The sequence below is a fragment of the Notamacropus eugenii genome, chromosome X, assembly GCF_028372415.1.
Source record: "Notamacropus eugenii isolate mMacEug1 chromosome X, mMacEug1.pri_v2, whole genome shotgun sequence".
In the NCBI taxonomy this organism is placed as follows: Eukaryota; Metazoa; Chordata; class Mammalia; order Diprotodontia; family Macropodidae; genus Notamacropus; species Notamacropus eugenii.
In genome coordinates, this window is record NC_092879.1 from 42783191 (window position 1) to 42809819 (window position 26629).

At 38.2% G+C, this 26629-nt stretch overlaps 1 protein-coding gene across 2 annotated transcripts in view; it reads right to left on the bottom strand.

Annotated features, from left to right (window-relative positions):
- Nucleotides 1–1899: 1899 nt before the first annotated feature.
- FAM199X (family with sequence similarity 199, X-linked) overlaps nt 1900–26629 on the bottom strand; it is a 32754-nt gene continuing 8024 nt past the window's right edge. Inside the window, exons 2-6 of one of the 2 annotated variants that reach the window (XM_072626370.1) lie at nt 21281–21500; nt 9231–9380; nt 8709–8870; nt 7722–7982; nt 1900–3094 (exon numbers count right to left, since the gene is read on the bottom strand). In XM_072626370.1, coding sequence (XP_072482471.1) covers nt 2924–3094; nt 7722–7982; nt 8709–8870; nt 9231–9380; nt 21281–21500 — 964 coding nt within the window. In that variant the 3' untranslated portion in view covers nt 1900–2923. The remainder of the gene's footprint in view (nt 3095–7721; nt 7983–8708; nt 8871–9230; nt 9381–21280; nt 21501–26629) is intronic. The other variant, XM_072626371.1, reaches the window with a different exon arrangement.

The window sequence follows — 26629 nt, forward strand, 5'->3', positions numbered from 1 at the left end:
AATTTCACCCTAAAACAAAGGTCCATATTTTTGGCATTAAGATTCTTCCTGTGGTATAGTATGGCTCCAAGTCATGGAATATCCCAGTCTCTTAAGATGTCAAGTTGAGGGTCAACAAGGGAAAGACACATGTGAATAGACTGCCACAGATTATCAAAGAGAAACTACACAGAAAAAGTGGCATAAAGGATAACAGTGAAATCTATAATTTGTTTGAAGTGACACAAAGCCAAGGCAGCAGAATCAAAGAATACACACACAGTGATTATACAGTAGAAATGAAGACAAGAATTCAAATCAAATACAACTAATATTGGTTTCACACAACTAATGTTACAACATGCTTCCTTTCTGTTAAGAAATGGAAAACAATAATAGCATAAAGTGACATGTGCAGTCAGTTGCAATTGCAATATTAGACAGTTTAAGGAAAGTTACTATGAAGGGGGTGGGCTAGCTTTGTATAAAGAAAGGGATAACTGATAGTCATTAACTCACTCCTCTGGTATTCCCAATCCTCTCCGTATCACAAGAACTTGAGGAAAGGTCCCAGCACTGGGTGAAGCCCTAATGGAGGAGTTACAAGAAAGCACAGGCAAGAACCACACAGGATAGACAAGAGGCACAGGATGGACAACATCCACACAGGATGGGGTATTTACTCTCTGCAATGCTGCAGGAACACACACATTGATAAGATCACAGATCCACTGAATTGAAGTGAAACTGGGGAGGGATATCACTGAATGGGGAAAAGGCATCCAACTAAAGGGACAACACAAATTCTCTAGTATCCATTATCCAACATGCCCACATGGATACAATATAAGACATCAGCCAAGATAGGACACTATGGAGTCTGACAGATGAGTCTTGATGGTTATCACTGAATCTGAAACACTTTCATTGTGAAAAGAAATGAAATGCAAATAAAGTTCATCTGAATCCACCTTTGGAAAAAATTTCTATTTATCTGATGGACAAAAGATATTTTTTCAAACCAAAGACTAACAACTGTCCCACTTCCCTTGAAAAACAGCTCCACAGACCAGCCAATCATTGCCTTGAACTTCTTTCTTGGCTTGAATTTTTTTCATGGCTTGGTTGTACGAAATCTGTTCCTATTACTTAAATTATCTAAAGCAGAGGTGTCAAACTTAATGCCATGGGTTGACCCAGATTAAAACCTTACAACACAACACAGATAACGTTATTTTGTTGTTCTTTAAGTCAATATGGAGCCTCAGGGATCTGTTTCTATTTGAGTTTGACACGTGGTCTAGAGCCATGTGGTCCACCAGTATGGCTTTGCCTACCCTCTCTTGGAGAATTCTAGTGTCTGGCCTTCTTGCTTCTGAAGCAACAGAATCATCTGAGGGTGTAAAAAGTAGGAAGGGAAGAAGAGGGGCACAATTACTGTAAGAAAACAATGGGGTCTCTTATGAATGTGGTCTTTCACCATATACTAATAAAGAGCCACATGGTAGCATTCCCAACATTCTGACCATGTGTCACAAAAGCTATACTGGTTCTTTTTCATTTGTCATTTTTCTTTCCCCTCAGTTTCATTATTTAACTCTCTAGGTATCAAAGTGAAATAAAAATAAAGTCACCCCAAGACATCAAAGTAGAAATTTAGAACACTCCTCTCCTCAATAAATTACCTGCTTTTAGAACTAAATAGAGAAAAGTAAAACACTGGAGAAGAATGTGGATTCCATGGCATGATTACTCTGACTTGTTTCTTTTATAGAGTTGTAATCACCCAAAAACATTTTACCCCCAAGAATGTTATCATCAAACAATTTTAAAGAGCAGCCCATCAACTGTCAACATGAATCATCCCCATCATAAACTTCCCTACAGAAAGATTCAAAGTCTGTCTTAAGCTACTTAAAATTTTCAGTATTTCTAATACTCAAAACATACTACTATGAAAATACTTTAAAGAATGCCCTCATTTCACACTATCTTACAAGGTGGCAATAAACTAGTCAATATATAAACATGTATCTAGTTCACGTTCATGATAAACACTTTAAATTATGGTTCTTATGGAAAACTCCCATGACTCAAAGTTTTTATGTACTATCAAATGTTTCACACAGAAGTCCAGAAAAGTTTCCAGGATTATCATCAGGGAATTTTGTACATGAGTCTCTTAGCAAGCCAGAAACCATTACTCAAACTTAAAAGCTCAAGTTGGGCTAAAGGAAATCAACTGCAATGATTAGATCAAACTGAAAAGAAAAATCAGCCTTAGAGAGAAAAATAATTCTAGATGCTAAAGGCCCAGAGAATGTTGGAAAGCAATTCCCCCTTTCAAAGCTTTCTCATCCAATGACTACGATTCAGCATGACATTAGGCTTCCTGCCTTGTGATTACGTGTACTACTATTCCCCTATAATCATTCAGGCTCAAATTCCAAGGGGATTTTGACTTCACAAAGAATGGAAAGGAGAAGAAAAGTAGGTTTCTAATCTTATATCTATGATTTTATGAATAAATAACAGGTGAAGACACAAGACAATACACCCTAAAAATATACAAATGGTACCTTCACCTGCAGCCCTGCCTCCTTGCCCCCAACACCACAAAAAAGATTTTCAGCTGGGCATCAAACACAAAAACAGCAACCCTTTGGAAAAACTCAACTGGTACTACCGCAAAGAGAATCATATACCTTGGAGAGTGATTGTAAATCTACACACCAACATGAATGGATTTAATTACAAACCAAACTGTGAAGTCTTCTAACTTGGAAAAGCATTTATCTTTTTGCAAAAAGCCACTTTCTTTACTACACTTAAGTTTTAGGAGTCGAACATTTATCTAAATCATCAGCACAGCTCTAATCAAAATTTTGGTTAAAAAAAATCCACATAAACTTTGAGGGTAACATTAAGGCCAAATTCTCCCTGGTTACATTAAAACATCAACATCTCCTTCATGGTCTTCTTCGGTCACTTTCAGAGACAGCACCTCTTCATTGAGAAAGAGCCCACTGAGCCTCTCTTTGCGGGCCTGCCTCTGCTCCTTGAGCTGCCTCTTGCGGAAGGCCTTCTGCTGTAACTTCCGCTGCTTGGAACGTTTCTGGGAAAAATCAAGTTTGGAAAATAGTATCAGTTGTGGTGTACCCTTGTCTTGCTCAGCAAGAACTTCACAGGTCAAAGCACAGTATTAAGAAGGCTAAGGGACTGTTCAGATTCCGGTGCTACAGCTCACCTTGCTTGAGTAAAGAGGCCACAGCCTGGGGCTTGGCAGTTTTATTAAATACAGGTTCTAGCACGGAATCCACATTTTGTCACATAAACATTTCTTGCTATTTTATATACATTTTTGATGCTGAATCAAAAAACACATAAGGAGTTTCTCTAGCACCCACTGTTATGGAGTAACAAGTAAACTGTGATATAAATTATGTGATATGAAACAGTAATGAAGTACAGTTTGGAGAGGGGGGCGTAGTATAGTGAGAAGTCATTGGTATAAAGACCCTTACATGCTAGATGGCAAAGCAGGCTGGGCCACGTTCATTCACATGTTTAGTCAAGCAGTAAACCTCTCAATATGCTTCAAGATGTCCTAGTAGTTGGACGCTGGGCATTATTTGGGAAATATTCTTCTTCTTTCTAATTTGTCCTCAGATGTTTTGTGCTCTGGAGACATGTGCATTACTCCAATGCTCCCTATGCCTTAGAAGTGTGTTGATCATCCAAATGGTAATGACTAACACTTAAAGTTCAAGAACTAAACCTCTCCCCATTCCTCAAGCTAGGAAAGTAGTGGAACTCAATTTTGGTCACAAAAGATAAAACTTAAAGACCCTTAGATAACTGACTGAATCCCATGGACTTCAGCACATGCCTTTTAAGGTTCCTAAAATTCCCTAAAAGACCACTCAAAAGAGTTTGCTATTTTTGTTAAACAAACGTAACAGGATAAGATCTTTTTTAAAGAACAAACTACCTGTTACATAAACTTGAAAAACAGAAAAAGATGAACCTGATGATTCTGATTACAAGGACAAGGCTGCTCAGCAGACCACACGGGGGGTGACCGATTCCTCACTGGAAATAACTCTCTGTTCTCAAAAGCCTCAGTTAACAACTCAAAAAGACATAAATTACCTTGTTTGGGATCTTAATGCATCCAAAAATCAAGGTGAACTTTTAGCTTCCAAACTAAAAATAGGATGAAATGTCGTACAAGAAAGGACATCAAAGTATGTTCAAAACAACATTCTGGGTATCTAAAAGGGACTGTTCTCTCTTATCAGGACTCCAATGTGCCTCTCCAAGAGTATCACTTTATTTATGAGCAGGACTGGAGACACAAAAAAACAAGCCACAATACATTAAAAAACCACTGGCCTCAAAGAAAACAACTGATTCCCAAAAAGAATGAGGGATAAAGAAAAGCTAGCTGGTGGCTAGTCCTGAAAAAGTTACCTTACCACCATTAAAAAGTAAAATTTGGTCCACTGAAAAATGGATCAAACAATACCAGTTTTCCTTATCTGAAAAATAAATTTCCAAGAACCTGTGAGGCTAAAATCAATGAGGGGATCATTTGTGTGTAGGTACTCCAATAAGGGAAGTGATAAAAAATGAACCTTCTGAAGAACAAATGAATGAGGAAAAAAAAACAACTGAAAGAAGCTGAAGTAACTACATGGAGACTGTTTTTAAAAGGGATCAAAATGGTTTTCTTTTTTGGGCAACCATGAAATTATCAAGATACTGTCAATGATGTTGTCAAGCTTATAAAGTTATAGAATATAACATGTCACTCAAGATCTATTTCTTGGATTCCCATTTGGAATCTTTCCTCCCCAAACCTCAGTGCTCTATGATGGGCCCTAGGAAGGTTTCCAACAAGAAATTCCCACAATGGAAAAAAATACACTGGGGCAAGTAGAATCCCTGTGCCCTGCCTAATGCCAGGTGAAATACCACAGATATTCAGCAGTAGTTACATTTGGGAGAGTAAAATGAATGCAATTTTGTTTAGAAAAACAATTTTTTAGAACTGTAAAACTATGATCCCTATGAAAGCAGTGGGTGATAGACAAAATCTGAAATCAGACTTCAAATCAGCACAATAATATTATATAGAGTTCAATTATTTTTCTGGTTGTGACATGTAGGAAAAAATCAAAACCAGAAAGCCATTTTCCAGCTGCGGTCGAGGGTTATGCTGTAATGGTATTTGACCAATACATCCCTTCCTCTTTAGATCAAGCAGAGTTTAAAGAAGATGATTTCATCTAGTAATAAGGACTGAGTTAACTCTGGTTTAAATTAACTTCTCTGTTAATTGTAATTAAGGCCCACTAGTAGCAAGGCCAAATGAACATGACTGATGCCGCCTATGGACAAGGTCCAGGTAAGGCTGTATGATTCTTTGGGACTATTGCCTGTCTCCCCTTCCCGTCCTGCCCTCCCCCATATCCCCATGGCTCCCCGCTGGTCCCTCTGGATTCCCCAGCTCAATCACCCATTTATCTTGTTAAATCAGCCCATCTCTCCTACTGTGCAAGCTCCCATCAGGCAGCTCCTGCTCTAGAGGCCTCTGCAGATCCCCTTTACCCCTAAGTTATTCTCAGCAACTCAACTGGCCCTCCCTTTTACACTCCTCACAACTGCCTTCCCTCCCAATTTGCTCTGCTTGGTTTATTATTGCCTAGTGTAGGTCATCCTTATGAGGGAAGGCTTGGTCCCATTACAGATCTGGATGCCCAGGCATCAAGGAGGCTTTTTAAATGCAGGTGAAAATAAGTACCTTGGAGCTGGGCCATGCAGGCTGGAGAAGAATCGGGGACACTTCTCGCCTCCTACAAAGCTAGCTATGGTCCTGCCTCCAAGGACCATGGTGCTCTTCTCTACTGGTTCCCACAGAGTTGGAGGAACACCTCCATGCTCATGAACCAGGCTCGAGGCTCAGTTGCCATGGCAAGGACCCCAAAGCCCCACTGAGAGACATCAAAGAACTCTATTAACATGACTTCTGTTTGTTAAGGCCAGAAAAACTATACACAATGTTTAACTTCTGAGAAAGAAAAGAATTCTGTCAGGCAGAAATCACAAAGGAGGAAGTATCTCCTATGCAAATTGGCATGGAACAAGCATTTAGCGTACAAGTTTATAAGCACATAGACCTAAGAGCTGACAGGGCCCTTGGAGAATGGGGAGGCCATGTGTGGGACAGTACGTTCTGCCAGGGCACCATCCCCATTTCATGTTCCATGGTGACACTGACTCAACAATGAACCTTAAGAAATAATCCAACCCTCTGAATCACTAATTCTATTTTCAGCAGTTCTCTTGCTCTTAAAGGACAATATATTTCTATGAAGTTTGCATTCAGACAAACCTGAAAACTGCTGTCTGGCTTTAAGGCCATCATAACAGGCACTGACATTTACAGAGCACTTTACATACAGATTAGCTTCTTTGATGCCTGGTGCTATGAAGTAGGTGCTCTGGGTAGAGGTGAGGATAGGTGTCTCACCCATGATCATGCAGCTAGGCAGTGTGATGAAGAGCAGAGCTCAGGAAAAGCTGGGTCTCAATCCAGCCTTCTTAGCTATGTCACCCTGGGCAAGTCCTTTCCCCTTCCTAGACCTCAGTTTCCTCCGCTTCATGACCTCTAAGGTCCCTTTTCCAGCTCTAGAGGTGACAGAAGCAGACAGGAAGCTCCTGGCACCAAGCCCAGAGTTACCTGTGCCCGAACACCTGACAGACCTTCACATGACAGGGGACAGGGGGAGGCAAATTTCACCAGCATGCCAAGCACTCCCCTACTTGGACTCAGAAAATTTGAATGAACTGATGCAGAGTGAAGTGAGCAGAACCAGGAAAACAAGTGAAATAAAAATATTGTCATGATATACAATTTTGAAAGACCTAAGAATTTGGAACAATACAATGACCAACCACAGTTCCAGAGGACCCATGATGACACCCACCACTTGCCAGAGAAGTGAAAGACTCAAAATGCAGAATGAGACATAGAATTTTGGTCATGACCAATGTGGGAGTTTGTTTTCTCTTGACCGAATTATTTGTTACAAAGGTTTTGTTGTTCTTTCTCAACTTGGGGGGGGGGGGGGCAGGGGAGGAGAATAAATGCCTGTTAATTGAAAATTAAAAAAAAAATTAACTGTCCCGTCTTCCAGCCCAGTAGTATCTTACTCAAACAGGGGCTACTAAAGGTAAATAAGGATCCCAAAAGGCCACATACTGACTTAGAAAACTATAACTGAATTACCTGTTCTATTGTATTTCCAATATTTTGTTAAATATTTCCCAATGCCATTTTAATTTGGTTCAGGAGGTTCTCTGGAGTGTCGTGGGCCACAGCCTGTGCAGCACATTTGACATCTCTGCTATGGATGACTCTTTATAAACACGGCAGTGGTGGTGAGGTAATAAATCCTTAAGGACAGTTGCATTTTTAAAAATCACTTTTCCTGATTCATTCATAGAAAGCAACAGTGTCAGACATCATGAAGAAACTGAACAAATGAAGGCCTGCTCCCTCAGGGCATGCAATTTTTAACACTGCATCCAGCTCATGCAACAAAACAACCAAGTCCCCATTCCCCAGAATCTAGTTTGGAAAGCATCTCAGTGCATTCCAAGTTGGGACATGGAAATACTATCACTAACTATCAAAACTGCACTAGGCCCTCGCACTTACCAATGGGACACTTTACCTTAGAATCTCGAATCCTCTCCGCTGCACTGGTAGACAGGTTGCTATCACTGTGTGCCCGGCTCATGTTCGCGCTTGAGTTGGAAGCGGAGTTGCCCACACTGGATCCAGTACTGCTGGCAGAGCTGACCATGCTGGCACTGCTGCTGCTGGCGCTGGCGCCGCTCACACCGCTGGTGCTGCCACAGTTGTAGCTGCTTCTCTTCCAGGGTTCTCTCATGGCCCGCTGACGAGGCCCATGCTCCTTGATGTAGTTTCTCACCTTGAAGCATACACAAGAAAAGTGGCTCAAGTCTGGGACCTCCATGGTCTTTCAACAATCCACTACAAAATCACATCAGATTTCCTTCCCAATATGGGTACAGCTAAATGTGCTAGATATGTCCAAGGAACAGGTGAGTTTTTAAAACCAGAAAAAGTAGCAAAAATAAAAACATGCCAGTGTTTGAGGCTTCAAAAAAAAAATCTAACATATAACTAGACTATCAAAAAATAAAAAGCAATATCAGAGACTAATGTTTGTGGTATAAAGCACTGTCAAAGTGTGGTCCTCAAACCCCTGCAGGTCTTCTGAGACCTTTAGAGGGGGTCTTTGAGGTAAAAAACTATTTTTATAATGATATTAACATGTTCACATTAGTCATGTTGCATAGAAGAATTAAAATGAATGGGAGAAACCATGAAAAAAAACAAACCAAAATCAAATCCAATTTTCTCATCTTTAAAATGGAGATAATACTATCTGACTTGCCTCCTTCAAAGCCTTGGGATAAGGATCAAATGACATCACTGCACATACAACTTAGTAAACCATAATGTGCTATCTAAAACTTCAACTGTTCTTTTTAGCAATTTTTTCAGGGTTGAAATGCAAATCTTAATCATCCATGCTAATTTATACAGAAATGTGACCTTTTATACAATGTTTAACATTTGTGATTCTTTCTGATTAGATCCATAGACACGAATTTGTTTTTTCCTCACGTACCTGTTTGAGTTTTTCATCTGTGAGACAGTTCAGTTCAATAATAAACTCACTGTCTGTAGGGGAGATCTGTGCAGTGGGATCAATAATTTTAATGATATCAAGTTGTTCCCGAAGACCCATTTCAGTACTGACTTTACGACTCAAGTACTCAATATATTCAACCTATTTAATGAAAAAGAGTGCTGTTACTAAAACCTGTTAATATTTAGTATATATTCCACGGATAGATATTGTGTCACATATTTCCAAAAAGTACTTTGCAATGCCTTGTTTTGCTTGAACAGGTCAGGTAAAGCGCCTTTCCCCCTCCCCACTCCCGCCCCCCTGCCGAAAGCTGGCTCTCCTACCTCATAAGGCTGTTGTGAGCAAAGCACTTTGAAAGCCCGAAAGCTCTACAGGGGGAACAAAAAGCTCTCTCTAAAGGTGAGTTCGAGTTCAGATTGCCTATACGTGCACTCCAGCTTTAAAGAGATATTCCATTGACCTTCACCTTTTAATTACAAATGGAGAAGAGAGTTCTACCTGCTCGTCATTTGTCATGGCGCTCCAGGGGAGCTCATCTAGGTTGCGGTGTTTGTTTTTCTTCTTGGGAAGCAGGCATGGTGAGCTGGGAATGCTGGGGATGACATCAGAGAACACATCGCTCCCACTTGCAATGTCACTGCCTGGTAACTTCAAAAGGGGGAAAAAGAACCAAACTTTCAGTTCTGTAGGAGTCAAGGGCCTAAGCAAACAAAATCAGTTCAATCAGTCAATCAATAAGCACAGATTAGGTGCATACTATGTGCCAGATATTTCTCTAAGAGGGAGGAATACAGAGAGGCAAAAAATAATCCCAGTCTTACAGAAGCTTACAATCTAATCAGAGGTTACAAGACAAGGTAAGCTTAAAGGTAAATAAAGAAACTCAGAATGACAACTTTTAGCCAAAATTTCAGGCACCTAAACGAGAAACACTAGGCAGTTATTCAATGAGTCAGTCAATGCAGTTTGATTTGTTAATATCAACATACAAGTTATCCTTTGCAAATAAATTTGAAGAAAAGAGGATGGTACCTAAGGATGGGACATAGAAAGCCTTGAAATGCAACATCTGAATTCCAAAAGACTCATGATGAAAATGCTATCCACATTCAGAAAAGTAACTATGGAGTCTGAATGCAGACCAAAGCGGACTATTTTCTCTTTTTGTTTTTTTCTTTCTCATGGTTTTTCCCTTTTGTTCTGATTTTTCTTTCACAACATGACTAATGAGGAAATATGTCTAATATGATTGTACATGTATAATCTATAACAGAGTGCTTGCTGTCGTGGGGAGTGGGGAGAGGAGAGAGGGAAGGAGAAAAAAATCTGGAACTCAAAACGATGAAAATTATCCTTACATGTAAGTGGAAAAAAATAAAATACTATTAAGTGGAGGGAAAATGCAAAGCCTATCGCCTCAAAATGAAAACAGTTAACAGTGGATGGAAGGGCTTTATTACTGGATATTCCTGCAGAGACAGTAAGTGTAGACTGAGGTCCACGAGACCTGTGTTCAGCTCCCAGCTCAGATACTTCCTGACTGAGTGACCTGGGGCAAGTCACTTCTGCAGGCTTGAGTTTTCTACTGGTAAACCTGGGATAATGTGACTTCAACTACCTGCTTCCAATCAGGGTGGTTATGACACACTGCAGAAACATAAGCTATTTTATTAATGTGTTTCTCAGGGTTCCAGGAAATCTTGGCATCCTAGTTTCATAACTACAATAGAGTTACACGATAAATTTTCTTTTTGATGTTGTTGTTGTTCATTCATTCAGTTGTGCCCAACTCTGTGGCCCCGTAGACCGTACTGTCCATGGGTTGGTTTTTTGTTTTTTTTTTGGGCAAAGATACTGGAGTGGTTTGCTATTTCCTTCTCCAATGGATTAAAGCAAACAGAGGTGTAGTGATTTACCCAGGGTCACACAGCTAGTAAATGTCTGAGGCCAGATTTGAACTCAGATCTTCCTGACTCCAGGCCTGCCACTATATCCAGTGAGCCAACTAGCTACCCTAAATTCTTTTTAGGTTTCTATTTCTATTTCTCAAAAACATCCAAAGGATTTTTAAATCCAACAAAAAATAACCAATATAATGGGAGATCTCTTTCTGGAGGAAAGAAAGAAGATCATTTAGGTGCATCTCTGGCTAAGACTAGTCTTTCAAAGTTTGGTCATACCTCGGTGAATAATTTAACTCTGATTCAACTAGAGCTTTAGATATTTCATACACAAAACTTAAAGCAAATCTATTTTAAGAATTGACCAACTTTAATTTATATTTGTTAATATTGCTGATAAGAAATCACTGGTTACTACAGAAAGCCAAAATACCATAGGCCCATATGAATAGGCCCATAGAATAATTTATATTAGAGAAATATTGATGACAATGTCAGCTAACATTTATCAAGTTATTTTACATAATTCTTTAATACACTATTGTTTTTGTTGTCATATAACAAAAGAATGTTTTCGGAAATAATTTCACACACACAAATCATAATGATACTTTATGAGATAAATGATTACATGGCGACAAATGGAGATTACAGAGACCAAAATAGTCAGTCCCCAAAAGGCAATTCATATTGTAGACTTGCTTAGTGATCAGCTAGCATAGGGAAGAGGGGGCAATCCTAGGGTCAAGAAGACTTGAGTTCAAGTCCTGCTTCTGACATTATTACATATCTGACATCATACATACACAGGCATATCATGTCACTTCTCAGTGCCCCAGTTAACTCAACTTAAATTTAGAATCTGCATTAGTATAGGGAGCTTCTATATGAGGAATCCTCAAATCAATCAAATCACAAATACAGAATTGCTTGGCAAACAGATCAAGCTTGGCTATGACTACTACTGATGGTGCAGCAAGTCTAGACACAGAGCTCCTTCTGAACTCTTGCACTTTCCAAACAAAACTACACCCATGTCCATTTTGAACCAAAAGGGGCCAGGATGACATGTCCCTGATGGATTTATGGGTGTATGCTATCAAACTTTCAAAGAACAATTAATATTTAATTATATAAATTATTTTCTCAAGTTGAAAAGAATATCACTTCCAAGCCCCTCTTATAAAATAAATAGTTCCAGCACTTAAACTAGGGAGTCTAAAACAAAAAGAACCAATATCACTAGTGAATATCAATTCAAAAACTTCAAATAATATTCTGACCAAAAAACAGCAGGGAGTCTCAAACTTCATGTCAAAAATTACTTTACAATAATTTACTACAATAATTACAACAAAGGAATTTAAATAATATTCAATTATCATATTAATAAACAAGTATTAAATTTGCTAATTAATAATATTGTTTAATTGTCAATTAATAATATTGTTTAAATTTAATAATTTATTTATTTAATTACAACAATTACAATACAAAGCTCCTTTGTTAACCCTATGTATTCTACTAAAGCACTGTTAGTAGATTTGTGAACTGATCCAACCATTCTGGAGAGCAATTTGCAATTATACCCAAAATTACACCCATAAAATTGTGCATACCCTTTGACCTAGCAATATCACCACTAGGTCTGTATCCCAAAGAGATTTTAAAAAAAGAAAATGACTTATACGTACAAAAATAATTGTAATAGCTCTTTTTGTAGTGGCAAAGAATTGAAAATTGAGGGGATGCCCATCAATTCGAGAATGGCTGAATAATTTGTGGTATGAGAGCGTGATGGAATAATACCGTGCTATGAGAAATGATGGGCAGGATGCTTTCAGAAAAACCTTGAAAGACTTACATGAACTGATGCAAAATGAGCTGAGCAGAATCTGAACACTATGCACAGTAACAGCAATATTATAAAGATAATCAGCTGTGAATGCTTTAGCTATTCTGAGCAACACTATGATCCAAGATAATTCCAAAGTACTTATGATGAAAAATGCTATCCACCTTCTGAGAGAAAACTGAGAAGAGTCAGAATGAGGACAGAAGCATACTTTTTTACTTTACTTTTCTTGGTTTTTTTTGGTTTATGACAAGATGACTAATATGGAAATGTTTTGCATGATTGCACATGTATACCCTATATTAAATTGCTTGCCTTCTCAATGAAAGGAAGGGGAAGAAGGGAGAAAATTTGGAACTAAAAATTTTAAAATACAAATGTTAAAAATTGTTTTTACATGTAACTGGAAAAAAATAAAATATTTAAATAAAAAAATTAAAAGTAAAAATATGCTTCTGAGAAGGCTTCAGCAGACTGCCAAAGGGGTCTAGGACACAAATAAGGTTAAGAACAGAATTTTTAGGGAAGCTATTATTAGCAAATGCTAAGGGTCTCATTTCTAGCAAGTATGAAAAATGCAAAGGGTTTTTTTTTTTTATTTCTGGGGTTACTTTAAAATACGTAAAAAAGGGCTTTAATGTGAAAAAAAGAAAATGGATCAGAAGAGGAAGATGTTGGAAAAAGAAAGGATCAAAAACCATGGAAGCCTTGGTGGTAATATCAGCCAAATGAATCTCTTCCTTGAGAAGAAAAAATTGACTGTGTTCCAAGGAATGACATGGGTCCAATTGTTAGGTAAGAGATCATTTAGTAAGGGTCACAGGAGGAAGAAATCAGTAGTAATGGTGAATTCTCACTAAGTATTAGAAAGGGAGTTATTTGTTAGCCTGAGAATAATTGTAATCTGCTCTGTTCCTAGAGCAAGAATCCAATATGCAACAGAAAACCTACCACGACCTTCCAAACTGAATGATTACTATACACTTCTGGTGATTCAGTCTGGGGACAAATCAGACTACCAGAAGGAATCCAGAAAGGATTGCTAAAGATTATAATGACTTGGACAAGAAACTCAAGATCTTAGGAGCAGAGGTGGCATTTTTATCACTGCTTCCAATATAAGGCAACAACATCAGACGAGAAGGGCAAATTTGGACAGTAAACATTTGGTTAAATTGATGGTGTTTAATAATGGGCTTTGGATTTCTGGAGTTTGGCACATTAGTATAAGGCCCCATGATGCAGTAGAAAGAACACAGGCTCCGGAGTTGGAGTGTCTGCCTTCCATATCTTGTCTTGGTCACTTGTTACTCCCTATAGGATCCTGCGTAAGCCACCCCACCTCTCTAGGACTTAATGTGTTCACTTGTAAAAGGAGGGGGTTGGTCTCTATGGCCCTCTTCCCTATATCCTACGGCCTCGTTCAGCTCAAGAGCTAGGAATCTTTGAGCTGAATTGAAATCCTGGCCATACTACTTCTCCCTGTGTGCCTTTGAGCATCACCTAATCTCATCTGGTAGCAGCTTTATCTTCTGTAAAATAAAAGGGTTAAATTAGATGACCTCTATGAATATTTGTGAATACTGACAGGGCAATTAACACCAATATATCTGAGGAAGATAGTTACCCAGAAAAACCCTTCTAAAAGAATGCAAAGAGAAGAAAGCAGAAGAGTGAACAATCCCAGAATCATAATGAAAAATTGTTAAGATACTTTATCCATAAAAATTAAGCAATTTAAATATTAATAAATGCTGAGAAAGTTTAGATGGGAGTACTGATGTTCAATATTAAAGGTTTTTTAAATGTTATTTTTGTTGATTTCTTTTTTTTTACATCACATTCACTTCCAAATATGTCTCTCTTCTCCCCTACATAGTGACCCATTTCTTGTAACAAAGAAAAATAAAAGCGGTACAGCAAATCAACATATGAGAAAAAAAAGTGAAGAGTGAAAAAACCAAGAATCATGAAGGAAATTTAAAAGGAGTAACTGAAAAACTGTAGTGACAATTTAAGCATCAAAACTGGTTAAATGAAATATGAATGATTACTGAGAATGCTTTAGTGAAAGATGTATTAAAATAAAAGGACTAGGGCATGAGTGATAATGCTCAACAAGAACCCAAGGTCCCCAGCGGCCTGGATTAGGGTGGCAGCAATGGTAAAAAGGGATGGGTATTCATGGATGGGTCTGATTAATACAGGAAAATTAATAACATGCCCCAAATTAATGGACTGTATTCAATATGATACCAAACAAAATTATGAAGAAACTCCCTTTATTGAACATGACAAAATAACAATGAAATTTATATGGAAAAAAGTGAGTTTTTGTTACAAAGGAAAGCACCTAGGGAGGAGGGGGTGGATAGTGATAATAGTGCAAAAAGAAAGAAGAGAATAAATGAAAAATTTTAAAAATACATAGATGAGAGTAGAGGAAAGGTCTGAAGGGGATAAGCAGGGCAGTTTTGTTACTACTGTATTAAATTTAATATAGACTTATATGTGTGTGTATGTATAATATACAAGTTCACATACATGCCTCGTATAAAATCCTCTTTCTGTTCTTTGTATCCTGAAATGTTTATGTTTCTTGATTTCTAAATTAATAACAAAAAAGGGAACAAGTAGGCAAGAACTGCAAAGGAAGTACACAAAGAAAAAAGCTAACAAGAGGTCTCTTACACCCCAAGGCTGGCAAACACATTACTGAGTGGTTTATCGGCAAAACTATCTGGTACCAGGCAAGAATGAGACACAAATAACAATGGAATAGAACAGATACACCAGGAAATCAACCAAATGTTTACAAAACACTGCTAAGTTTGGTGAACTTATTTATAGAAAACAAAAATCAGCAAAGGATTCATTATTTAACAAACATTCTTTAAAAAAATGGTTGGAATTTTTAAAGACTTAAGAACTCAATCAAATCAATGCAATGACCACCCCTGATTCCTGAGGACTGATGAAGCATGATACCCACACCTCCTGACAGAGAAGTGATGGACTATGGCTGCAGAATGAGACATGTATTTTCAGACATAGTCAATGTGGGGAAATTTGCTTTACTTGACTGTATTTCTTTAAAAGGAATTTTTCTTTTTTTTCTAGTGGGGATGGGAAAGGGGGAAAGAATGGAAACCCAGTCTTGATATTGCTAAAAAATATAAAGACTTTTTTTAAAAAAGGAAGCCACTGAAGCATTTTAAAAAAAATTAATGCCCAGAAGAGAACAGAAAAAATAGGCTATAAGGAATCACAGACAACCAGGACAGCTTAAAGTTACCTGTTGAATATGTCACATGCTTTAAAAGAAAGACAAGAGATCCACAGCTTCATGTATAATAATCTTCTTTTTCTAATCTACTCTATATAAAGAAATTTGATATTTGTTAAGTTCAGAACAAATAAATAAACAAGAGAAAAAGAAATCCTGAAAATTAGATGACAAGTAGAGAAATAGAAGACTACTAAACTTAATAAAAAAAGGATATTCCTTGGCAATTTGGTGGGAAAGGGACTTAATCCCACATCCTAAACAGTATACTTCCCACCAAGTAAATTCCAGCTCGATGTGTGCAAGAGAGGTTAATTATTTCATTTCAACAAAGGGGCCATAGTAATCTAGTGCCTAATAAAGCCAAAGGATCCAAGGTTTGGGGACAAGAATTCACTATTTGACAAAAATTGGTGGGAAAACTAGAGAGCAGTTAAGCAGAAACTAGGTACAGATTAAGATCTCAAAATGTATACCAAAATAAGGTCAAAATGGGTACTTGGTTTAGACATAAAGGAAGATATCATAAGTAAATTAGAAGAGCATGGAAAATTTGAGCTGTCAGATCTACTTATAAGGGAAAAAATTTATGACCAAACAAGAGATATAGAGTATTATGGGATGTAAAATGGATAATTTTGATTACATTAAATTAAAAAGGTTTTGCACAAACAAAACCAATGTTGCCGAGATTAGAAGGAAAGCAGGAAACTGAGGGGAAAATTTTAAAGCAAATTTCTCTGATTTTTCATATATAGAGGGAACTGAGTCATATTTATAAGAATACAAGTCATTCCCCAATTGCTAAATTGTCAAAAGAAAGGTAGTTTTCAGAAGAAATCAAAGCTATCTATTGTCATATAAAAAAAATGTTCTACCACTTCATACCTATTAGATTGGCTAATATGACAAAAAAAGAAATATGATAAATATTGGAGGGGATGTAGAAAAATTGGGAGACTAATGCACTGTTAGTGGAGTTGTGATCCAACCATTCTGGAGAGCAATTTAGAACTATGCTCAAAGGGTTATAAAACTGTGCATACCCTTTTACTTGGCAACACCACTACTAGGTCTACATCCCATAGAGATGAAAAAAAAGAAAAAAGGATCTCTATGCACAAAATTATTTATAACAGCTCTTTTTGTGATGGCAAATAATTGGAAATTGAAGGGAAGCCCATCAATTAAGGAATGGTTGAACAAGTTGTAGTACAAAGCTGTGATTGAATACTACTGTGCTGTAAGAAATGACAAGCAAGATGATTTCAGAAAACCCTGTAAAGACTTACATGTAGTGATACAAAGTGAAGTGAGTAGAACTAGTAGAACACTGTACACAGTAACAGCAATATTGTATGATGAAGAAAATGTGAAAGACTCAGCTATATTCAGAAATACAACGATCCAAGATAATCTTAAAGGACTCATGATGGAAAATGCTATCCATCTTGAGAGAAAGAACTGATGTTATCTGAAAGCAGATTGAAGCACGCTATTTTTCATTTTATTCTTCTTGGGGTTTTTTTGGCCTTATGTTTTCTTTAGCAGCATAGCTAATATGGAAATATGTTTTGCAGGACTATACATACATAATCTACATCAAATTGCTTGCCTTCTCAAGGAGGGGAGGGGGGAAGAATTTAGAACTCAAAATTTTAAAAAAGAATGTTAAAAGCTGGGGTTTTTTACATGTAATTGAGAAAAAATAGAGGAAAAAATACAATTAGAACATACTTTTTGAAGAAGCAGATTGAGAAGGTAATTAAAGAATAGTGGTTTTGAATTTTAACTTGAGAGTAAAGAAATTATTTGGTATTGCTCTGTCTCAGAAAAAAAGCACAACAGATTGAGAAAAGATCATAAGGAAATCGATATGGACAAAACAAATGGGCAAGATTCTCAACACTGAAGAAAAGTAACACTACTGTGTTGTAAGAAATAACGAGGAGGGTGATTTCAGAGAAACCTGGGAAGACCTATATGAAATGATGCAATGTGGAGTGAGCAGAACCAGAATACTGTACACAGCAATAGCAATGTTGTAAGATGATCAACTGTGAATGACTTAGCTACTCTGATCAACACAATGATCCAAGACAATTCCAAATGACTCATGATGAAAAATGCTATCCCACTTGCAAAGAGAGAACTGATGGACTCTGAATGCAGATTGAAGCATATTTTTTTCCATTATTTTTCTTGCTTCCCCCCCACCTTGGAACATAACTAATGCCAAAAATATGTTTTACATGATGTCATTGTATAATGGGTATCATATTTCTTGCCTTCTCAGTGGGGTGGGGTAGAGAATTTGGAACTTTTTTAAAGAAAGAAAAGGAAGAAAGGCATGCAGTGAGAAGAGTTGAATTTGAAGTCAGAGGACCTGGTTTCAAATCCCAGTACTGCTACTTATTAACTATGTGATCTTGGGAAAGTAACTAAACTATCTAGACTTCAGTTTTCTCATAGATTTATGAAAAAGGACATCACAAATAGCTAATCCAATCTCTTCTGAAAAGAAGAGGTACAGAAAAGGTAAAGAGACTTGCCTGAGGTCACATAAACTGAGTCAGGAGTTGAACTCTGTACTCCACATAACAGGACATGCCCTTCCACATTCTCTAATCAGGTCCATATGCTCCAGATAGGAGATAAATGGGACAGAGAGGATGACAACAGTTTAAGGGTGTAAAATTTCATCAATGTGGGCACCTCTTCCACTGTTCCAGCTCACTGCTCCACACCTTAGTGCAAGGGCTCGTAACCTTAAGTCTGTGAATTTGTGGTTTTTAAAAAATATTTTGATAACTATTTCACTATAAATGGGAATCCTCTGCATCCTATGTATTTTATTTTATGCATGCAAAAATATTCTGAGAAGAGGCTTCACTACACTGCCAAAGGGTTACAGGACACAAAAAAGATTAAGGCCTTCTGTATTAATGCTATGACCAAAACCATTTGTCACCTTCTAGCAGGCAGATGGCAAAATGGATAGAGTGCTAGACTTGAAGTCAGCAACACCTGAATTTGAATCCTGCATAAGAATGTTAGTAGCTGTGTGACCCTGGGCAAGTTACTCCCCAACTCTTTCAGTCTCACATTCATCATCATAAAATAAGGATAATAACAGCACCTGCCTCCCAGGGTGTTGTGAAGATCAGATGAGATAACAGAGGCAACATGCTTTGCAAATCTTAAAGTGTTATTGAGATGCTAGCTATGATCATCATCATCTACCCAAGTTCTCAGACATGAAGACACTGAGGACCAGGTGAGGTGTATGTTTGTTTGGCCCAATGGTGGCAGAAGCCTCAACCTGAGTTGGAGTCTGACTTCATCTCAAGTACTCATTTCTATGATGCTTGAAGATTTGTAAGACACTTAACACACATCAACTTATTTGATCCTGGTAACAACCCCATGGCTAGTCTGTAAGGTCCTTCCAGTTCTAAACCTAGGATCCTGTGAAAGAAAGGGACTTTCTCTTTTGATCAGTGAAAAAGAGAATCAACTCCCCCAGAAACCTAAATTTCTAAGATTTAAATTTTTGAAATATTTATACAAATTTAGTTAGAATCTCTCAATGACAAAAGAATGTTTTTTTAAATGTTTTCCAACTTGTTTAAACAGCATATTTATGCAAATAAATCCATCAGATTATTAAGAAAGTATATATACTCTAATTTCAGAAGACAGAAAGCATTACCGGATATAATTAGAGCCTGGTCTAATACTTTAAACACTCACATTTACACAACAGCAAATACTGGTGGTAGCTTTTCCTTTGAATTACATGTGAAAATGCTAAATAGACTCCATGCGATAAGCAAGGTAAAAAAAGTGTCATTTCTTAGAGGACCCTCTGGTGATTCAATATCACTGCTCTACTGGGAAACTTTGTAGGCCCTTACTGTGAACAAGGGACAAGTTGTGGGCAAGGGAGGATATTGGCACCCAAACTGCAATGTTACAACAATATATTTGCATTTGCTGATGGAGGCTATACCCAAGGTATACCAGCATCTTAATCTAATCTGAAACAAAAGACATTTTATATATGCATGTTTTGAGGACAAGGATAGGACCAAGGAAGAAAGGAAAGGAAAAAACTCAACAAGTGATGAGACTCCTAAAGGCAGTGTGGCACTGTGGCAAGCATGCTGTAGCTGGAGTTGGAAGACATGGTTGTAAATTCTGACTCTTCTACCTAGGATGTGTGTGAGTCAGGATCTCTACTGTCTCATCTCTTAGATCTCTTTTGGCTCCAATTCTACCAAATAATTCTTTGCATATTAGGTGATCCAAAAGCCCTTATGTACTTTTTGCTTAGTGTGTCTCAGTTTCCTCATCTGTAAAATGGGGATAATAACAGCACCCACTTCCCAGGGTTTTTGTGGGGATCAAATGAAATAACATGTCAAGTACTCAGCAAATCTCAACATGTCCTAAAATGAGAGCGATTATAATTATTATTTCTGCCTAATTCTCATCTATGGTCCTCAAGGTCTTTGACTCGTCTCATATAACACACATAAGTCATTAGATTATATAACAAATTAGCAAGAATGCCTACAACAAGCATCAGAAATTTATAAGATCCATTAACTAAAATGGAGTAAAATAAGTATTCCCCTTGTTTTATCTGGCCTCATAGCTTAGATTAAAGCAAAGAGTTGGGATTCATGGAATTGCAAGAAATTGGTACTAAGGAAGCTGGTACAAACAGGAGCAGGCACAACAACAAAAAAAGGACACACATATATTCTCTGTGGCAATATAGAAAGAGGTTTATCCCCACAGATACAAGAAGTCCTCCAAACACTAGAGGGAGTGAGTCATATCAGAGAAAATACATACTGAAAGTTGAGGTTTAGGTATGGAAGCTTTATGCCCCTAGGATGGGCTTGGGGGAGAATAGGTCATCAGTGCAGATGTGGGAGAGGGCATTCCTAATCAGACCTAGATGTGGTGAAGTTCTTGGGGTCACTTATAGATACCAGGCTCAGGGAGGGGCACTTCTTTATTGAGACCAGAAACTGGGAGAGGGTTTGAGTTGGCTATCTGAGGCCGCAGCAGGAGTAGCTTACAGGTCACTGCAGATGGCCAGGGAAGAAATGAATGAAAAGAAAAAAATTCAGCAAGTAATAAGCCTCCTAGGGGCAGTGTGGCATCGTGGCAAGCATGCTGTAGCTGGGGTCAGAAGTTGCAAAGATTGACACAAGGTTAAAATAGATCAGAACGATGGAAAAATACAAACTTGTCAGTCATTGCTTTATGGACATAAGGACCACTTAGCCCAAATGATTTCACATTAGAGTCCTATCATTATAACTACAATATCAACCAATATAACAATGACAATTATTACCCCCTTGAATTATCAGTTTTAGATTAAGCTATCGGATCCAAGAGACACTTGAAATTATGATGAAAAGCAAAGTGCCATCAAGGGAATCATATTTTGTATGTCTACTGATAAAAGAGAAAAGAAGAAACCTACCTGCCACTCAAATTCACTGTCTGACCAGTCCCAATAAGTGCTAATAGATGAAGAGACATCACTGCAGACACTTCCCTCAGGGAATAAATCAAAAGATGTGAAATCCTGGTCATCTAGCAGAGAATAACAATCATCCTGGTCACCAACAGAAACTGAAGAAAAGAGCTCCTCACTGCATTCAGAGCTTGCTACACTGGTTCCACAGGAAGTCAGGTTCCACCTGTATAAAACCCAACAGAGTAAATGAGTAACAACAGTCATTTACAACAAAAGGAGCAATACTTTAATTCAAAATCACACATGCACGCACGTGCATGCATGCTCACAAACAGTCACACCCCTTGTACATTTGATGAACTGAAGCCAAAGACTGGATGTGTAGGCTAAAGAAGGTTCACTCAAGGAAAAATTTACCTTTAAATTAAATTAAAGGAGGACCCAGGAAAGAAGGGAAGGAATGCAACTATTGGGTTCAATTTAAGAAATACTTTAAAAAACAGACTTCATGTGATATAGCCCTGGTGAAATCATAGACAATTCTCTTTCTGATCTTCTTTTGTATAAAGAAATATTTGTTTGTTGATGCTTACTAAATTCATAATAATAAAAATACAAAAAAAGAATTTACCTCCTTTATAAAAGGTTAACAACTAAAAAGTAAACACGGTTTCTCAAAGTGCTTAGGAGGAAACAACACGATATATGCAAAAACATAAATCCAATTAAATATAAGCTCAATTTCCTTGCTACCTGTGAATTTACAATATTGTTAACTCCACATTTTAATGACTGTACACATTATACATTGAGAGGAAATGGAGGCAGGCAGTGATTGAGAATTCTGACTAAAATCAAGCAAATCATGGAATCATACTCTGTCAGTTAGAAAGGGGCCTTAGGGGTCACTCAGTCCAAACATCTCATTTTTAAAAATGAGAAAATTAAATCAGAAAAAGATGAGCCACCCCAAGTAAATGGTCAGTAGCAGGACTAGGCCTAGAGCCCAACTAAATACGATGTGATTTTAAAGAAAAAAAAAACAATGAATTCCAGGCCCCTGGTTTCCAAAAACTTTTGTACAAAAACAATTTCTATGAAAAACAGGCACAGTCAGATTGAAGCCACAGGGACTCTAAGGAAGAACTTGTGATTTCTAAGCACAGCTCTGCAAGTGACTCACTACAAGGCACAGCAAAGTCAGCAAATTCCTCTCCTTTTACCACCTACTAGTAGAGATGCTGCAAGGTTAGTATTTGCAACAGGCTCAAGTCCTAGAATTAAACAGCTAGTTTATAAAATGTTACTGTATTCCAAATGAGGTCCCTACTCACAAATACTAAGTGAATTTTGAGGGAAAACCACTAAGTATGAAAAGATGCTCAAGTTCAAGACAAATATACCACTTTTTTCCAGTTAGAAAAATAAATACAAAAATGCTCCACACCCCACTACTATTTGACAAGAAACTGGAAAGGCTAAACATAGCCAAAAGACACCAGAATAACTAAAAGTATAAATATTAGCAAAAAGAAAACAAAGCTATCCCTATTTGCAGAAGATCTTAATGATTTACTTAGAAAACTATGAATCATTAAAGAAACTGAGATGCTTAAGAATAATTATAGTTCCTAAATGTATAAATATTAAATTATATTAATTATAATATATATTAAAGAAAACTAGACAAAACAAAATTGTGAAGGACTATAATGTAAAAAAAGTAGGAATGAAGGCCCAGAATTACCAGATCTCAACTATGATAAAAAAATCATCAAAACCAGTTTATAATCAGCTAAAAAACTGAAAAGCACATCATGGTTCTAAGCAAGACAAGCAGCAGCAACAATAAGCATTTAGTGAGCTCCCAGACAATGGAAATACAAAAAGGGAACAGTGCCTGCCCTCAAGGGGCTTGTGAGACCTAAAAGCAAACACAAATGCCAACGTTCAATAAAGCCAAGATCACATACAACTCTGTCTTGTGTCACCTAAGGCCCTGTTGTTTTCCCCTCCCAAAGGATTGAGGATTGACTAGTAAAAGTTTGTGATTGGGTCTAATGTTCTGTCAGTCACTAACACCCAGGAAATGGTCACCATGTGCTAAGCACTGGCCACAGGCTTATAAAGGCAAGGTTAAAAGGGTTATTGAAAATGGAAATGTTCCAAATTTATGAAAAAGCCAAATCCATGAGATGGTGCTTAACTCAATTTAAGCTACGAGGAAATGAATCTTCTTAGCACCTGCAAGAACATGAAAGACAGACAGGAGAGACTTTGAGGATGTGGCAGTTTAACATGAAACTACTTCAGACATTTTTGCACAGGCCTCCATGACCTTCACAGCAACCTTTGAAGGAAGGACCAAGCAGTTGGCCATGCTGGGCCACTGAATCCTTCCAGGTATAACCAATAGCTCTTTGAAACCTAATTTCTTCATTGCAGAAGTACAGGAGTATGCTGAGCCCATAGTTCTGTGGAAGTCTGTGTGAAATCATTACTGTTCTATAGTTCCATAACATATAAGTCACAGAAAAGAGGTAGTGTGGGAGAATCAAAATCAAATTAGTCAAAAAAAGTCAAATTAGTCAAATTAGTCAGGATTGATATCCTGACATTTCCGAGCTATGTGATTAGGCAAATCACCTTTGAACCTCAATTTACTCACCTGTAAAATGGGGATAATTCTCTACTACCTTCAGCACAGAATTGTTGTTTTTTAAAAAAAGCTAGCTCTTTACTGCTCTGGCCAAGAGCCTCTGGCCTTGACTGTAGTTCTAATATGCTACCAACAAGATCTAAATTGTATATCAAGTACAATTCTTCTAGAGTTTTCACACTCTTTTAATATCAAAGGATTTATATAGATGTGAGGAGTAAAAAGAATTCAGTTTTAGGGGTGATAATCTTTTACATCAGAAAATCTTTCCTGGCAAATAAAATATATAGTGTATATGAGCATTTGAAAAAAGACCCTAATATTTTCTGGATAACTGAAATGCTATTTATCTCTTCAAAAAGAAAAAAAAACACAACCTCTTGGAGACAGAAACTCAGGTCAGTCATCAAATCTAAACAGAAACAAAATACTCTTTAAAAGATTTCTCATTTGCTCCAAGGGGATTGTCAATAAGATCCTTTGACAGTGCAGAGACAGACCAGGGAACAAATCCCAAGGAGCTCGTCCCATAAAGTTCTCCAAGCTCTCTACATTCTGTATGAGCAGATATTACAGGATGCTAGACTCTACAGGGCACTTACTTGTGCGGTACTTCCATTGGCTAACAGAGGTTACAGGTGTCACATAACTGACAAGTGATTCCATGTTTGATCATCACAAACCACTGGTCTCAAGAGGACCTTCAAATTTTGAGGTAGTGAGAAGGAAGACAGGCAACTGAGGTAGTGAGAAGGAAAGTGACTGGTCTGTGCCAGTTGGATAAGCTAAACTGTTGGGAATGGGAAGTAATTTTGTAAAAGTTGTTTAGATATCTTTTACTTGTCAGTGAATTGGAACCTTAAAATGACTTAGCAGAGTTTCATAGGCATCAAATATGCCCTAAAGACCACTGTTCAAGCCAGTGATTGCTGAGGGGAGAGAAGAAATCAAGAGCTTCAAGTTCTGTGCACTGGCCACTAAAACCGAAGACAGGTCAGGTGATTCATTCCAGTGGAATGTCTGCAGGAGGACCTGAGCCTGGGAATCCACTGAGGATGTGATGTTCCCTTCTGGTTGTATAGCATCTCAAATCCCTTTGAAAACAACTTCAGTCTGTGTACAGTTGAAGGTAAACAGGACAAAAGTGGAAAGCCAGGAAGGCTTGAACATCCCCAAGCATCTCTTGATGTCCTCACCCCCAGATAGGAAAGGAGGCTAATATAGCATACAGTAGAACACCACAGCCTCTGGCCTTCGGGATGGCTAGCTATGGGCAGTAAAAACAGGAGTCTCCAAGCATAAGAAACTGTGGGGGGCAGACACCAGGGCACTACAACGCCAGTTTTGGAGAAAACAGCAAATGCCTCTTTTGGGAGCTCTGTAACTTTCAGGGGATTCTCCCCTTCAGCCCAAAGGGTTGGCAAGAAGGCCAGAAGAGGGCTGCCTCCTGCAAGCACTAGATACACTTTCATGCATGGCCCCATCCCCCCATACCCTTCCTGGTCAGGATGGTCAGAATACTCCTTATTTCCCACTGGTACCTGAAGACTCTCCCTCTCACCCCTACCCCGGAACCTCTGCTCTTCTGAGGTTTGTTCAATCCACACTTACCACTGAATCCAAAGTCTCCTAGCTGTTGTATCTCCATGTCCCACCCCTACTCCCCATCATACCTTCTTCAGTACCTGGCTCCCCATCTCTCTCTCCTTTTCACTGCTGCCCTCATACTAACGGACTTCAACATTTATAATGACTCTCCTTCAAATACCCTAACCCAGGGGCCTCAACGCCCTATGTGGCCCTCTAGGTCCTCGAGTGCAGCCCTTTGACGGAATCCAAACTTCACAAAACAAATTCCCTTAATAAAAGGATTTGTTTTGTAAAACCTGGACTTGCTCAAAAGGCTGCACCTGAGGACTTAGAAGGTCACAGTTTCCTCATCCCTGCCCTAATCACTCAGGTCCTCAATTCAATCATTCCCCAAGACCCCCTCTTCCACCTCACCAGAGTCACACACAGACATGGTCACACCTTGAATCCTAGCATCACCAACAAGCGTTCCTACATCCATGTTCTAAAACTCTGAAATTCCTTTATTTGATCATAATCTATTGTCATTCCACCCCCTCCCTCTGCCTTACAACCAACCACCAACTCTGTTCTCCCTCTAATCCCACCAGCCTTCAGTTCTTAATCCCAGTCTATCGCCTGTCCACTGGCTCCTCTCCTCCCTTCTCTAGCTTGACGCCTTTGGAGAACAGTTCAACTTTACCTCTCCTCTTCTCTGGAGCCCCTTGATTCCTTATTTTGCCAAATCCCAGTCCTGATTTACCCTCACCAATCCCTGCTTTTGTTCTAACCTGCTACTGAATCAAACCGGAAAAAAAATCAAAACCCAGTAATGACTGGACCCTCTATAAATGTATGGGCCTCCAGGGAAGCAAGGCAATCCTGTAACATATTCCGTAATCCTGTGCCACTCATCTCTCGACACCCTCTAAGCTTTTATGATCCTGGGCTTCTCCTTGTTGTCCTCCTACTTGCCTGACTGTGCTCCTTCCCAGTCTCCTTTGCTGGATTTTCAGCTAAGTCATGCCCAATAACTATGGGTCCTAAGTATGTTTCCTGGCCCCTCTCCTCCCTCTTAACTAATTCTCTTGGCAACCTCAACTCTTTCACTGTTCAGTCATTTT